General features: G+C 32.1%; 1 protein-coding gene across 2 annotated transcripts; it reads right to left on the reverse strand.

Annotated features, from left to right (window-relative positions):
• Positions 1-11,810: 11,810 nt before the first annotated feature.
• LOC105833135 (venom allergen 2) lies at positions 11,811-17,636 on the reverse strand. Of its 2 annotated transcripts, none has more exons than XM_036293248.1 (6): positions 17,583-17,636; positions 16,970-17,100; positions 16,542-16,638; positions 12,774-12,829; positions 12,195-12,312; positions 11,811-12,075 (listed from the first exon to the last, which is right to left on the reverse strand). In XM_036293248.1, exons 2-6 carry the CDS (start codon positions 17,003-17,005, stop codon positions 11,984-11,986), a joined length of 399 nt encoding a protein of 132 aa, XP_036149141.1. In that variant the 5' UTR covers positions 17,006-17,100; positions 17,583-17,636; the 3' UTR covers positions 11,811-11,983. The 2 variants fall into 2 exon arrangements, with proteins under 2 accessions (XP_036149141.1, XP_036149142.1); XM_036293249.1 differs by having other exon boundaries at positions 17,553-17,603.
• Between the last annotated feature and the right edge of the window lie 520 nt (positions 17,637-18,156).

Consider the following 18,156-nt stretch of genomic DNA (forward strand, 5'->3'; position numbering starts at 1 on the left):
ATGAAAGTAAACCGCTGCCATAGAAGACACGTACCGAAGTAAGTTAATTTTGGTGATATGCGCATGCTGGCGTGCATGTTGCGGCGCACCACGATTCACGTGAACGGTGATCAATAGCTGCTGCCATCTGACGTGATGGTGCGAGCTCAGTACATACTGAATTCCGAACACATATCAACAATCTAAGAATTCCTGATGGTTACAAGAATTTCCTTCTCAATTTCCTTAGCCCAAGAACTGTCGACTTTTATGAATCGGGAAATTTTTAATGTCGTATTCTCCACAAAGGTCTCCCTCAGGGGGACCTGATCATGGGGGACCACAAAGGTCTCCCATCAGTTCTAAGCCCTCTTCTTTTCAACCTATATATCAAAGACTGCCTTTATCATATTCATCACAATAGCTTTTCTCTACAATTTGCAAACGACTTTGTTATCTACTCTATTAATAAAAATTATAAACATTAATTACTAACCTTAATAAAGCATTTTCTAACCTTTTTATCTGGTTCGAACAAATCAATTTCTATTTATCTAGTAAAAAAACTCAATTTATAATATTTAATAGAAAGAAATCCCTTGCTCTACCAGACACTGTATATCTTAGGAACTTACCTATCAAACTGAACCGTCAAATAAAATACCTAGGTTTAATTATGGACATAGGTTTAAAGTGGACTGCTCATTTAAAACTTAAACTGAAAAAATTTTTTAATATCCTAAAATGGATTGCAGGCTCTTCTTGGGGCATAAATTCTATTGACTGTATAAAATTTGTTAACGCTACAATAAGAGCGCAGATAGAATGGGGCTCTTTCTGGTTTATTAATGCCTCTTATTTTTCCAATTTGGAAAGAACATTGGGTCTTTCATACAAAATTGTAATGGGTTTACCCAAATTCACTCCTAATCGAGTGGAATTACAGTAACCAACATTCTTTAACAAGAAGAATAGTCCAATTATGTGATAAATTTATTTGCAAATTCATACAGTTAAATAAACAACCTTTATATTCTAAATTCAAAAATTTGATGTCGCTCATACAATCTGGTAGATTTGCCCCAAGAAATATTTCTTTTATTTCCAAGAAATGGCCTGAAATCTTTAAACTTCACAATGATCTATATATTTGGAATTTGCATCCTTCATTGTCATATCCTCTTAACTTAAACCAGACCATTATAAATACTGATAATTTTATCGGGTTCTCAAGACATGGCTAGTGGTAATCCTAATGGCTCTTTTTTGCGTCTTATAAATTCCAAGGCTCAATCAATAGATGAACTGAGAATTTACATGGCTCTCGTTCATTCGACTCTAACGAACCACCTAAGGTAGGATGCTCTATCTGGATACCAAAACTGGATTTAACCCTTAAATTTAAATTAAACAATTTGTCTAGCTCATTTTCAGCAAAGGCATTCGCTATTTTAAAGGCAATAGAATTTGTCAATAATAGTAACTTCTATTATGTTAATATATGTACGGACTCTTTTAGTGCTCTCGAACTTAGAGATTTCCAATTCTTTCCTCTTTGTCACCGAGATATCAAGGTCAAATTACTTCAATCTTCATTATTAAGAATGAATATTAGATTTACATGGTGTCCTGCCCATTAGGGTATTTTAGGAAATGAAACGGCGGACAGAGCGGCCAAGGAAGCTTTACAATTAAATAATTTATTCTAATAAAGTGGACTCCAAACAAGCTTTATCTTCTTTCAAAGAATATTATAATTTAATCGATTCAGACTTTTTATTAAAAATTAATATTAATACTGGAAACAATTTCATAAATTTTCTCTTTGACTTAAATATCTTATTCTTAAAAAATAAAAAATGTAAATTTAAAGAAAAGCGATTACTATACTTAACAGAGTAATTACTGGCTATGCTTATACTAAATGCTTTTTATTTAAAATTGGAGTCTGTGACTCTCCAGCATGTGATTGTGGGTCACAAGAACAGGACCTAAATCATATTTTTTGATTCTCCTCTCTATTCCACACTAGTAGAATTTCTTTCATGATGGCACTCTTTGCTCGCGGCCTGCAGCCTCCATTATCTGTGAACTATTTAGTATTAAGTATTAACAAAAGTATTGCTAAGCTAATTATTAAATTTATTACAGATAATCAATTGAATCTTTAATTGTATTATATATGTATATTGTACCGTCGAAATCTATTATATTGGAACTTCTTCACACTGACGGCAAGTCCAGGGAGTCCGTGTTTGTAGACTCCATATTCACTGTTGTTTGACAAATAACTATTGCAAGAAACAACATAACCATTCTATTTTGCATAACTAACCCTCCTACTTCAGGGGTTAGTTTCGGGTCGTAGACCCATTTAACACATGGTACTGTAACCCTTACTTAGGTCGGAAATCCATCAGGGGCCTATTAAGAAAAAGAAAAATAGATTATTATATATATCAGAGAGGTGTCACGGCTCGCTTTTGGGTGATTCCAAGGTCTGTAGATGAACGACGGGAGGGGAAGGAAGGTCATCGCATCAGCGCCATTTTGGAGTCATAGGGTGCGTTCGGGGAGACACTATTAACGCTACAAACGCTAACGCTATCTGAACTGTTCGTGGAGCCAATAGCGCGGTAGTGATAGCGAGTTCCGTGAACAGCTATAGCGTAGCAAACACTGTTGGGCAGTTGATTAGCCACTGCCAGCAATATTAACAAAATGTTTATATATATATTAATAATTATTTATGTTAACAATGTTACTTAGTATATTTATTATTATTTTTCTTTATATATATATGATACTTATTTGTTTACATTTATTTTATATTCAATATTTTAATAATTATAAAATGATTATTAAACAATTAAATTTTTCAATGGAAATTGAAATTATTGAAGTTCACAAAATAAAAATTATTAAAGTTATTTACGATCTTATTAAATAAATTTTTTAATTTTTAAATAAATTAAATAATAATTAATAAGTTCTATATATTACTCTTTAATTAAAATTATTTTATATGTAATAAAATAAAATAATTTAAACAATTTCCTATGAATTTTTATTTTGTTCCATTTTTTTATCTCAATTCAAAATCAAATTAATTAATTATTAATTTATATTTATTTTACATAATATTATATGTTTGAAGCTTATGCCTAATATAATTTTTTTATGTAAATTTATGTTCTTTTGCACTATGTCGTATACTGTCGCTCTTGAATTGCATTAATTATTTAAACTAAAATTTTAAAATAATATATGATTACGTTATCAATTTAATTGATAATAATGATACTTAAGTCGTTTACATATTTGCAATTGGTACAGAAAAGGATTGCATTTTAAGACAAACAGTACATGCAGTCTAATGAATCAAAATAGTATATATTATTATATACATATTTTGATGAAAAATAATATTAAACTCAAAGATCCAGTCTTGATCACCTTGATAGAAATATATTAATGAAATATTTCACAGAAACTTTTTTATTTGATCCCTTTTTATTATTTATTAAGATTTATTAAAATGCATTAAAATTTATTAAAAATTAATATTTAACATTTATTAAAATTTAAAAAATTTATTTATATAATAAATAACAATGAAATAAATTTTATGAATTTTAAGAAATTTTAACAAATTTAAATGAGTATATATTAAGGAATTTTAATATACTTTAATAAATTTCAATGAAACAGATCTCTCTCTCTCTCTTTCTCAATGAAGAGAGATTTTTATGTTAATTAAATATTTTCATTAGGACATATAAACAATTTCTTATTTTCTACTTTCAAGATCACGCATAAATTTTCTCTAACCTTAAAAGAGAGATAGCACGTGATGTTTAAACAGACAATGGTGGGGATTGAGCCAAACGCTATCCATGCACTACTTCGGAAGCAGTAGCATGGATAGCGCGCGTTTATGACGTCAAACGCTACGGACAGTGACGTCATCATAATTTTGATAGCGCTATCCAGCGTCTCCGCGAACAGCGGTAGTGCTACGTAGCGCTAATAGTGAGCTCCCCGAACGCACCCATAAAGTGTATGTGTAGTGTTTGTTGTACGAGAAGAGTGAGTGAGCAGTAGTAAGGGGAAGGTGGAATTGATACATCGTATTGACCCCGGCCATTTTAGGGCCAAAAGACTAAATATGAGTGGGAAGACCTTCCTTCCCCTCCTGTCGTTTATCAACAGACCTTAGGTCATCCCGGTGATCCTCAGCTACAAGACGCCCCCTGAGAAAGTGGACATAAACTGCCTAGCAAATGTCCATATTTTTAGGCAATGTCCACAAATTCTCGGTTGTGTTCCGTGTTATGTCCACAATTTTTTGGTTGCGGTCCGTGCTATGTGCACGAAGCGACAGCTATATGAGAGTGAGTGAGCAGCTAATGAGAGCGAGCGAGATGACAACATACAGCTCAGTACGACGGATGTATGGGCGGGATGACCAGCAAGATGGTCATCCCGCCCATACATCGCTTGTCGCTTGTACTGTCCTAAATCGTAAATTTTCTAATAGATGGATTGGAATTCACAGTGATTTCCAGAAGTGGCCGCCGCGATCTCCGGATCTTAGACCTTTAGATTTTTTTCTTTGGGGTTATTTGAAAGACCAAATATACCAAACACTGCCAGTGAATAGAAACGATTTAATTAATTGAATACAAAATGCATGTTTGCAAATAACACCTTAAACATTACGTAGAGTAAGAGAAAGTTTTGTGCGACGTGTAGTTTTATGTGAGGATAACGGTGAGGGATACTTTGAACATATTCTATAAATAAATAAATTATAATAATAAAAATTATAATATTAATATTTGTTTATTTATGTCCTGCGCCCAACGTCTGTTATATCTGTGTCAAAACTGTCAAAATTGCGTTTTTATTAATTTAGTAAATTCGAACTTCAAGAAATTTAGACACTTGCACGCGTCGCGATAATGCGTGCGTCGTTTGCAGAGACCGAATAATTGTAAACATAGCAGACTGCAGTCAATTCATATTTTTGATTAAAAGAATAATTAAAAGAAGGCACTCGTACTGCGTTTCTATAACCTTCAATCATTTAAACACATTTAAATATTAAATATATTTTATAAATATTTTATAAATATAATGTTTTTCGACTTATGCGAAGCCATTGACAGCGTGACGATTAGTGCACTGCAATTCCGTTACAAAGATACGCGAGTGAATATAGTATACCGATATGTCCTGTATTACCGGCCCGACGCGCACCTAGGGGCAGGCAATCCGTCGTACTGAGCTGTATGTAGCTGAGACACCCTGTATATAAGTCGCGATGTATGTATGTCCGTAACTCCTCAGACTGCTTCGTCATTTGTGGTCCGATCTTAATGCCACTGATTTCAAAATTTAGCAAATTTTCCGGAGATTGCTACCATGGGCTTGAATTTTTCAAAAACAGGTTGTTTCAAAAATAATGGGCAAAAATATACGTTTTTTTTACTAAAGTTTGTATTCCCGCGAACTTTTCCGTCATTTGTGGTCTGATCCTCTTGCAACTGGTTTCAAAATTTAGCATTTTTTCCGGGGATGGCTACTATAAGCTCTGATTTTTCAAAAACAGAGTGTTTCAAAAATGATAGGCAAAAATATACGTTTTAATGACTGAAGTCTGTATTCGACGTTTCCTTTGCCATTCATCGGACTTGTTGCGTTGCTTGCCAGTTTAATGTCGTTGTGCATCCGTACGGGCTTCGTTATCATTCGGATGTCCTTGCATAGGTGAGACGTGCATCCGCTGTCGAGACACCATTGACTCAAGTCCACGGGCTTAAGATGACCGGACAATAAATAGTGTGCGACCTCGGCGAATAGACTTTCCACCTCCGTGTTGTTTGCTTTTTCGGCTTTCTGTTTCTTCCGCTTGCGGCAGTCCGCATATTTGTGCCCGGCGATTTTGCAAAACGAGCATTTGAATAGGGGGCGTGCGGATGCTTTAGTTTCGCTCCACGGCGTTGACGGGTCCTTGCTGGATCTCGAGTTTGATTTATGCTTGTGGCTTACGAGCATTGCGCCCGAATCATTTGCAGTCGCGGTTTGATTTCGGGCTTCGTATTCCTCTACAATTTTTACCTTGAGCTGTTCGGCGTTCGGTAAGATGTTGCGGGATTCGATTGCGCATCGGAATTTTTCGAGACCGCTGGGCAGATTGTATAAAAACATAATTGAGAGGAGGTCTCCGTTTATTTGGATATCCATCGATACTAATTTGTCGAAGGCGTCGAAGAATTAAGCAAGATAGCCTTGCGTGCGGGATCTATCGAATCGTATATAGATTTCAATTTGTCCCATACCTCTTTGGATGTCTTGCAGCCGCGCACCTGCTTCAATTCGGTGGAATTGATGGCTAGAATCAAATCCGATTTGCTTTGCGATCTTCACATTCCCACGCTTTAATGGCGGCTTAAGTGGCTGGATCGTTTGTTGTGCCTGTCGGACATGGTTTTTCGCCGCTCACATAGCACTAGTTATCATTTTTGACGAGCAATGCTTCGACTTGTATGACATGTGTCATAGTTGTCTCTGGTTAATGTCTCTAGCCGCGTGGAGGATGGTGTTCGTGTGAGCCATCGTTTCGAAGTCGATTAGACTGTGGGATTGCAAATTCTTCTGGAACGTTCGATGAGAAATGTAACTTCACTTTGTCGCCGAGACTTCTGGGCCCATAATCTGTTTGAGAAGAGGGCGGCTTGTGGAAAGCGACTGATGATAAACAATGGGTGTTAATCCACTTGAATATCTCTTTATTTGTGGAACGTAAAATTACACAATATTAACGCGGTTATCACGAACACAAAAAGTAATGTGCAGCGACTTCCGTCGTATGGTCTGATCATAGGACAAAAAAATAAAAAGTGTGCATGTATGTACATACGTGTAAGAATGCACGGTGAGAGCTGCGGTAGTGCCCCCTCCCCTCCATGAGCATAGACAAAAAGGATATGGGTAGATATTGATCCTTAAGATAAGATCGGTAATGCGGTAAATACATCTCGTATGGATTGGCTGAGAGGTGCAAGAGAATTTGAATCCCTAACAATTACAAATAAATATTTTAATACAAATAAATATTTTACTACAAAAACTTGGCGCCGCTAAACCGAATAATTTACTAGCTTTCTTTCTTTTTCTTTTGTGCGTGCATCTAAATGTGCGCGCGCGCGCGCGCGTGTGTGTGTGTGTGTGTGTGTGTTTAGTATATAACTTCGTTTAAGGAAGCAATTTTTAATATTTTAATTTCTTATGCGTGCGCGCGTACGTTCTCTCTCTCTCTCTCTCTCTCTCTCATATGCGTGTATAATGTTATACGTATATAACGCCATTATGATTTCGTTTGCAAAAAATTGTAATTTTAAATCATTATTATTCCAGTGTATAAGTTAAATTGTAAAAAAAGCGATTTTGTATTAAAGCAAATTATTCGGTTTAGCGGCGCTAAGTTTTTGTAGTAAAATATTTATTTGTATTAAAATATTTATTTGAAATATTTGTATAAATAAATATTTGTAAAAGTTCTAATTCGTATAAACATCCATTTTCATAGTTGGCGCATTTTCTTCATATCTTTTGTTCATATCTTCTCAGTACTTTTGTAGAGAAAATATATTTTTTGTTCTTTTTGGGGAAAAGATAATTTTATTAAAATTTCATACATTTGTAGTGTCAAATTAAAATTATTTTGTACAAGAATAGGTTTTTGCGGGCGTTTCCGGATGACGCAAGGCGACGACACGAATAGAGGTGAAGTTGCCCGTCGCATGTGAGAACGATCGCAGTATATGAATTAAAATTAATATTAAAATTATTATTATGTCTAATATGTGTTTCGAGTTAAAGGGAATTTCCGAGTGCGGAAATTCTCCAGCTGACGTCGGGACCGGGAGGGGGATGGCGTTCTTTTAAAAAAAAAAATAACGACGTCATTCTAACTGTTTTTTGTCTCGAGACTCTTGATCAGCGTAGGCGATGAAGCATCGCTAGATTCTTTTTTTTTTCCTTATCATTCATTCCTTTATTGATCGTCAATGTGTCAACAGACGAAGCGTCTGATCCGCGAATCATTAAATCAGTAATATTTACATTGTCTAGTGTGTTGATTTGATTCATTCTCATTTCTATCAAACCTAATTAAAGGGAAGTAAAGCTTGCGAATCGCAAGATTAGTGGTTTCACATCAAAAACGAGATAAATCAAAAGAAGCGATTACGCACAGCTATATCTCATTGTCTCACAAGGAGAATTGACCGAGACGCTTCAACGGCGGCGTCCTTTTCCATCTCACCCCAACTCGTGCGAAGCGCTACGACGAATTTCAATCCTTCGCTCCCGAAAGACGAATCCTTCGACATAGAAAAGGCAAATCTATCATCCTGTTGGGCTTGCGAAGCGCAGAGCCGCATCTTCAATTTTTATTGCTATTCCTACAGGTATCGTTCATAACTTTAAGGAAACACTCATACTCCCGCGGGCTAGCATCGGTGATCGGCATCATGCAAAGTTCACACCGTATCGATTCTCTTTAATCTGAATTAAGAGACGAAATATTATTGATTTAATATCGAATGAATACGCATCAAGTGGAATTTACATTCGTAAATAATACAAGGATAGTTTCTACACATGATTTTGTTTGAACATTTTATTAATGTTTCGTTTCATCGTATTCCTTTTCAGTGAATGTTCATAAAGTTGTTTATTAATTCTATTTTTATAAAATCATGATTAATTTGACTTCCATTTTTTAAATAATTACCTGTTTCTACTTCAAATTTGTTTCAATGTCCTATTTTAATAGTACAATAATTAAAGAATAATTGATTGGAAATTATTGTAATTTAGATTAAAAATAAATATAAATCCTTCAAATTATTCCAGATGGTTTCCCTTTGCATGACCTACCACAATATTTATCGATACGCATTTTATTTAGGCTAAATGAATTCAGTAAATTTTTTAGCATACAAGTAAACAAACAATATGAAATGTCAAAATGTGATCTTTGCGATGATAATCGCTCACGAGTAAGCGCAGCAAAAAAACTAGTGTAAGTTAGGGTAAAATGGCCATAGTTTTTTTAATGCAAAAACATACTTTTATTTTTGTTATTTTTTAATAGCGTTTGGTATTTTACTTTACTGAAGCTTTAAGTATGTAAAACTATCGACATTAAAGAGAAAATACTTAATAAAAATTTTTTATTATCAAAATATTGAAACATGAACATTGACCATCTTTCACAACTTTTATGGAAAAGATGGCCATAGTATTATAGAACAGTTGGCTATACATTTTTATGTATTTAACATTTATAGAATAATAAAAAAACTTATAATTTTACATATTTAGTTTTATTGCCACATATTTAATTTTATTTTTAAATATTTTTCATATTAAATGTTCACACAAGTTTCTGATCAATTTAACTCATTGTCATTAGTAAAAAAAAAAACATATATGATATGTGAAATTAAAATATTAGGTGCATAACTTAATTCTCGTCTTTTTTAGTAAAATATATACATAAACACTTACCCCCAAGCTTACCCCGAAATGTCATGGGCTATCTTGCCCAAACTGCGAGAGAAAGATAACCATAATATTTATTTAAAAAATAGAAAATGTGTATAAAAAACTCTGCATTATCGGTCTCACTCTAAAAACGAGTCGGAGTGTGAGTGCGACGCCGCGGGCGGGCGCGGAGCGCGCGAGACGTCTGCCGATCGTCTAGCGAACGGAATTCAAGGCTTGGAGCGTGTCTGATGCTTTGCTTTTTCGATCCTTGCAATATTGATATTTGATTGCATTTTGACCTGTGATAATTGTGTGGCTAAGTCTGACTGGAGACGAGTCACGGCAGATCTCCTGTCACCTAAGGTCTAGTCGGGGCCTGCCGTAAGGCGCGGATGCGCGAAGTACGCATACGTACTTCTCACTCTAACCAACGGTAAGCGCATGCTACCACCCTTACGTTTCCTCTGGCTTTTCTCTTTGCCGCAAGGTGATAGAGTCCTTGTTCGACTCTTTTTCTTTCTTTACACAATGATAGAGTCCTAGTTCGACTCTCTTATTCAGAATTTTGCACGAAAATAGAGCCCTAGTTTGGCCTTTCATTACATTTAGATCATCGCCCTTTATAACAACGGATCAACAAAACAGCCGACATTGCAGTTTGCCGAATCGCCATTAGAAGACATCGCAGAGTGAGGGACGACGCCATCACGCATTCACTACATCGAAGCAACCTTTCCCCATCCTTTCCCGGAGATACGTGATCCCTTCCCGACGCCTCGATTCCCGCCTTGGCATGAACTCACAGCTATATTAATTTGATTTCTTTGAATTTATTTCCAATTACTTGTTAGCAATACTTATCGTTATGTTTCAATTTCAATTTTGTTTCACGTAATAAAACCTTCTATAATATTTTAGGAATTATTTACAGCTAGCAACCAGATACATTAATTCCCCCCTACAAAATGAAATAAAAAATATAATTGCACATTACAATTTACATACTTTTGTTACGTGGATAACGTTCATTGCGACAGCACAACTGTAATTTATTCGACATTGTGGCAATTTCTAATAAACATGTGAAAAACTTTGCAGGCAGTCAAAAGTAAAAACGTGATGTGACATCCACAATATCATTATTTTGAATAATATACGCACATAAACTAAAGTAAATATTGATTATCTTTAAAAATAATTATGAGAACACATTATTTAGCAATTATTGGAGAAATTATAGCTATTGGTCATCTTTTCCGTATGGCCATCATACCCTAACTTACCCTATTCAACATCATGGAAAAGCGACAATTATAAACTACGATAGATTCGAGTATCATTGATATGTCCTTTTTAAAAATGACCAGGCATCACAGACGCGCGCTTCGTGCGCGCTATTTAACTTTTTACTGTTCAATTTTTAAAAATAAGTTTCAACGATAATTGTATATCTGTACAAATTTGACAACTGTCAAAATTGTACAGATATACAATTATCGTTAAAACTTATTTTTAAATCGCAATCACAGCTACTCTTGTAACACGAAGTAAGCGCGCGATCCAATCGACACCGCAGAAAAGCTACAACAATAAATTTCGAGAGATGCAAGCAATCGACTTTACGTGCACTTCTTTTGAGGATTCACAGATTGTCATTTATAAAAATTAATTTATCAATTGTTCTTTACTTTTATTACAGATGTATTATTTAATCCCGAGTAGAAAATGTAATAGGGCACCGATAAGGCCCTGATAAAGCTTCCTTAAAATTAATCAGGCCCTAGTAAGGATATATAAGTAGGGCCTGAAAAGGAAGTGAAACAAATGGTTTAAGAGCACCTTAAAAGAAAAATTATCAGGGCCTTATAAGGCAACCCCTAATTGGCTCTGATAAGGGATGTAATAAAAATAAAAATTTAGGGGTTATATTATGTATACCATATCCAAATCAGAACCAAACGTCAAATCTGGCATGCCTGATTCGGTCATTATTACAGCATTTTCTGCAATCGAAAAAACGATCACCCATCCATCTGCGAACCACTTTGAACGCTGCTTGACTTTTAAAATCGTACAGGAACTGACACCTCGATCGTTATGATTGAGATGTGTTACTCTCTGATCAATTTTATACAGATGTTGATGAGATAAATACGATACTGTGTGATGTTGAATTTATCAGTTAGATTGTGTATCAGTTAAATGTTGCTGCGATTGTTAATTAATATGAAAATTAGAATTTTATGACAATAATTTGTAAAAAAAGTAGATAAGTTGTGCACTACATTTTATTGTTAACATATTGGTTTTAAGTGCTAACTATAAACATAATATAGAAATATAATAAAAACCGAATTATTTCACATTTTAAATTGGCATATAATAATGATTATCAACTGCACTGATACTTTCGAAAAATCTTTCTTTATGCGGTTTTTTTTATTTATTCATCTATAAGTTTTGGTGTACCAGCTTTTACCACACAATCCACTTTAACTCGGGTTTTCTCGCTGTCGGATCCCGAACTTTGATTTCCTATAATTTATAATTAAGCGAAGCAAAATATTATTTCAGATTTGATTGAAAAATTTATACAATTTTAATGTATATTTTATTGCAAATAAATATTTATTTTAGAAATATACGTCAATTACCTTTCTCAAAGCACCCATTGACTTCCTTCTCGCATTGAGCCACGTTATTAGCATCAGAGATTAGAGTGCTACAAAACCCAATAGCCTTTTTCTCTATCAGTGCACCATTTTTATCAATCTACAAATAATCATATAATGTTATTCTGTTATTAAACAGTTAAATTTTACAACTGAAAATTAAAATTATTATTGAAATTAAAATTAAAATTAAAATTATATATATATATATATATTTTATTTAACTTTAAATTACTGAATTTATATAAATTTATTCAATTTATGAAGTTTCTCTTTCATTTAAATGTACATACTTAAATTTATTGTTTTATCTCCCTTTCTTCCTATTTAATTTACAAATTACGTTTTTTAAATTAATTTTAAATTATGTTTTCCTTTTTATATTTATTACAAAAAATAGATATTATAAAATCATATTATAAGTTGTTACAAAAAAATAAGTAAAACTTTATTAATTAAGAAATTTAATAGTTTATATTCACGATTATTAATAGTTCTATTTACATATTTGTATGTGTGTTTCTATTTTTATATAATTTTTATTTTTAAATAAATACTTACTGTATCGAACTTTTCTATTGTACAAATCCAAGCATCAGTACACATAAGGAAATCCTCTGTAACGTAAGACAAAGTTACAAATTTATAAATGTAATTTTAAATGCGTATGACTTTTTACAATTAATTTTATAAATAATACTCATTTAAATTCCAATATTACTTGCTCATTAAGAATCAATTTTTTAACGTGGATTTTTTCATTATTCTATACGCTTTATATTGGTACTTATATTTTTAGAGAAATACAGTTATTCTAGAAATTTATAGACTGAAGTATCACTTGAAATTATAATTCGAGTTTATAAATTTTCTAATAATCTAATAGATCTCTTAATTAGAGTCGGAAAGGGATACTGGAGGTCTGTTTTACCGATTAAACGCGGTAATTTTTGTAAAAAAATTTCGTTCATTGGCATGTAAAATAAATCGCTGATGACAACAGAAAGAGAAGCTAAGCACATAGAGTGAGTCTCTCTCCGCAGATAAATTGATGTCAAGTTCCGTCTTTTTCCAAAAGAGTGATGTACACCGTAACAGAATTTTGGTCGTGATAATAAATGATTTTTCAGACATTTATTTTTTTCCAAATAGTGTGAAATATTATGGTTATCTTTTACATAATAAATTGGCAGTAATGTAAAATAGCGCGCAAACATTGAATATAATTTTAAAAATTATCTGTTATTTATTGACGCATCATGAAAATTATGATTACATGACTTCTTTCATGACTCATAACGGTATCATAAGTCTAACTTTAGAACTTCATATTGTTTGTTTCTGTCACTTACTAGTCTGAAAATTTAAATTTCGTACGTACAAATTGCTGATCTTTTATATCAAGCAAATATTGTTACAATAAAACAATTTCAGACACTTTACTCGACAAAAATATCGTAAATAAACTTTTCTTGTTTTCAATATAAAGGGTATAATCTAGACTGGTAGTAATGCGTATATGCTTTAATTCTAGAAAAAGATTTCAAAATCTATAAAAAATATATATATATTTTGCGTTACAAAATTTTTTTTTTGTTGGTAAAACAGACTTTTAGCATTCTTTTAAGATTCAAGGTTAGACTAATAATGTTAGTAGAAAAATAATTAGAAATAGAATTAGAACACAAAAAGGACTTAACATTAAAACACATAGGAAAAATTAATTTTGCAATTAATTGTTGCAAATATATTGTTATAAACAAATTACTCAAAAATAAATGTAAAAAGAACTAATTGCGTCAGTCAACTTTCTGAGGAAAACGTATGTTTTATAGAATTTTTGGGTCGTTAGAAAAAGATAACAGCTTGTTAGTACCATTGTTATTGCGTTGATTATTAATTTAATACCGTGACATTGCCATTCTTGTTTATCTATGTTTCAAGACTAAAAATTAATTGTCAGCAATTTGATAAATATATGAAAAGTTATATAAAACTACATCATAAATAATATATTTTTTAACTATTATCATAAATAAATTATTAATGTAACATAAAATATTAAATAAGCGTTCAATAAATATTCCTTTTAACTTTATACTTTTTGTTTTAATAAGTATTTAATATTTTTTTACAAATAAATTGTATACCATGTAAATAAAATAATGTAAATGAAGTATTAATGGAAAATAAATTTTAGTAAAACATTCAAAGAATTATTAAATCTTTATCTGCCGATTAAATAAAATACTGATTTTTATTATATATTTAAATACTTATAAAAATTATATTTATTTATTTTAATTTGATATAACATTGACATGTATAGTATGCGATGTTAAATAATTTCTGATCTATGTTATAATACATACAGTAGTTTTAATATTAAATTTTTTAATTAAACAAATTTTTTTAATTAAATAAATTTGATAATTTAATTTTTCAAATTTAAGAATGTCAAAAACGAAAACATAGTTATTATACCTAATAACCGATTTAATTAATAAAACTCCATTCAGAGAAGTATAATCTATTATTCTTTTTTAATTGTATTGATCAAATAAAAACAATTTTTTGTAATTTAATTGTTACGTTTGGCGTATAACATACACCGAACGTCACGGCACGTATCCTGCAAATCGCGACTTACTCGCAGCATATCTTCTTTTTTGTTGTAATATGTATGTTCAAACCTGACGCTCACGATATACATCGAACAAGCAGGCACAGGCCCATTCAACATAAACACGAGATCGACACATGCTGATCTCAGACAAAATCTCGGCAATAAATCAGATTCATTAAATAGGGGAATAATTAAAGAATCACTTTAAGTAACGACGCGATACTTCTCTCGTTGAGATCGCACCAAAAAAATAACCATACCTAACTACCTTAACACACCAGAAAGATCCGGTAAAAGGGTGAATTCCAGCAAAATAAATATTTTACAATATCCTTGTATTCCATTGTATTCCATTAAACTCAAAATTCTCTTTTGCCTTGCGAAATCACCCGATTCGACTATATAAGCCACCGAATTCAAAAAGAAATGAGCAGTCTTGTCAGATCGCTTTTACAGAGTAGTCTTATTAATCGCTTCCATCGGGCTGTCTTTTTTATCGTCGAAAGCACCTATTCTCTATCATACGTATAATACTTAGTCTCTGCGCCGCGCGCGCCTCGAAATTGCGTCCGCGTTCAAATCTTATAATATAATTTCACATAAGCAAAATCGCGCTGAACTCTAGTAATACTTAAAGTATTCAAACTAATATTCCTTTCTCCGTTCTTTTTATAATACAAAGTTTGAATAAAGCTTTTATAATAATATAAGTTAAAGACAATTTTATTATCACGTTAAAGTGCAATGTAGCTAAACCGAACGAGCATCTAATTCGCCGTTTACATATCTTAAAATAATACTACAAAAGAAACATATGCATACCGATAACAACCGAGCACCTAATTTTTTAATAGCAGTTTATTCTTGTAGCTCGTCGCGCTACCGGCTTTAAAGTTGAAGCGCTGGCTAAACCGAACAAGCTAATGCAACGTTTACATATCTTGAAATAATATTAAATAACAAACATTTTAAATGTCGATCGAACAAGAGTAAACGGCTATTAAAAAATTAGGTGGTTAGTTGTTATCGATATGAAAATGTTTGTTATATAATATTATTTCAAGATATGTAAACGTCGAATTAGATGCTCGTTCAGTTTAGCTACATTGCACTTTAACGTGATAATTATGTATGTTTGTTAGTGAATTTCGGAAAATCTGTTTACTTTATTGAAATGTTTTCTGTAGCTTTTAAGAGCATCTAATTAGCACTTAATTCTAGTACATTCAATTTTTTTCGTGTCGCACGTATTGATTTTTTTATGTACGGGGAGGGCGCTAGTTTAACATTAAGCCAGCTCCTCCTTTTATAAATCGAATTTTCTGCCAAACTGTACGAGCACTAAATTTTTGAATACAGCACCAAATTAGCACCTAATTAGCACTAAAATTTTTTAAGGGTAAACATTTTTTTATCGTTGGTGGGGAGGGGGGGTCTAACTTAATGGAGATGAAGTTGCCGCTTTTGGTCTGTCAAAGGCATACTACTCGGTATCTTCTCTTATTTCCACCTCCATAACTCGAAACGGCAACTCCGTCGAAAACTACATGCTGCGCTCGCCGTTCAAAATGTATACTCTTCGCGAGCAGGAGAAAATCTCGCGGTCGCACACCGCGAATGTACGCGTTCCTACCATCACGTCCCTCGCGAAATTCCGGATGTAACACAATATTTAATGTTTTATCTTAATATTGGATACTTACTTGGGTCATTTCCACACTTTGGAAATGTTTTTGCACATTCTCCTAAAGTTGAATGAACTTTTCGCACTTGTTCAGGATCAGCTGCATAAACTACCGTCTGAGCAAACAAATTGAGGAAACTTATTATATTCACATAAAAAGTATAAATACTTTGGTTTTAATAATAATTTAGTGTGTATAATATCTTGTTTATTTATGACAAATAATTAATATAGTGAGTATAGTACTGGTATATAATTATATGAAGAATTCAGTTAAAATATGAAATGTTTACATACTACATATGCGTTTATATTGATTATTACATGTGTGCATATTGCATTATATACATTTATGTATTTGTAATATATATATTTAAACAATTTTAATTTAATATACTGTAAGCAACATATGTAAAAGATTATAGAATGTTTTCGCTGTCTACTTACAATTAACAAACACGTAGCAAGCACGATAGCCTTCATTCTACTTTTCTTTATATATTCTAATTGTAAGAATATAAAAAATCGTATTCTTTCTTTATAGAATGTATATCGAAAATAAGTCAGCAATATTTATTCTGGAAAAAGAACAATGATAATAATATTTAATCGTCAATTTTTGTTTATTATATTGTTATTGGTGGCATGTATCTATAAAAAATAAAAAATGTATATGTTATTTTTCTTTTAATTGTTAAACTAAAAGTTAGACATATGTATATGTATAAGTAATTGTATTAGTATATTTTTTCTACATCCTTGAATGACATTTTGTATACACATATTTTTTTACGTTTACGAAGATGTGTACTGTCAATTTTTTAATGTACAGAACATATTATTTTAATACATTTACTGCCTACAAAAATTTTAGAACTGTCCCAAAGTTTTTCCTACATTTTTATAAAATACATTTTAAAAATCATATTTTCTAAGTATATCTTTTTTTATTATAAATAATAAACAATTCTTTTGCACAACTATTAATTATTTCAGTTAAGTGTTTGTTAAAAATGAAATACGTATTCACATGCCAGCAAGAAGCCAATATGAAACACACCTTGCTTCTCCAAAAACTAAAGCAGTACTGATTCGTACAGTAAAAGCATTGTATATATACTTGACTCGACAGTTGAGTTATCGGCTTTGAGCAGGGAACCCTCGTGACTCAGCAGTTATTTACTGTCAATGTGTTAACTTAGAAATATCTGTTGGTACACTTTTATTTTTTTCGATATAAATATCTCTTTTATTACAAATTCGTATTTTAGCAAAAAAATTTTGGTTCTGGTAATTTTTTGTTGAATCCCGATTTTAATTAGTAGACAATTCTTCAGCTGATTTTGCCTTTCTTGGCCAAAGTGTATTTTAAAATAAGAATCCGATATTCTTTTCAGCAGGGACCCGATATTTTTTTGACCCGGATCAAAATAAAATTATAGTTCAGCTTCAGTTACGGTTTACTGAAATATTTGAAAACTGTACGGGTTCAATTTCGGTGTAAAAGTTTCAATTTTTTTACAAATAAAGAAAACCGAAAACCGTTTAAACCACCATTTTTTCGGTTTCGGTTCTGTATCTTAATTTTATCACTGAGTAAATAATAATAATAATTAATAGTATTTAATAATATT

This window comes from Monomorium pharaonis, chromosome 10 (genome assembly GCF_013373865.1).
Source record: "Monomorium pharaonis isolate MP-MQ-018 chromosome 10, ASM1337386v2, whole genome shotgun sequence".
NCBI classification, from domain to species: domain Eukaryota; kingdom Metazoa; phylum Arthropoda; class Insecta; order Hymenoptera; family Formicidae; genus Monomorium; species Monomorium pharaonis.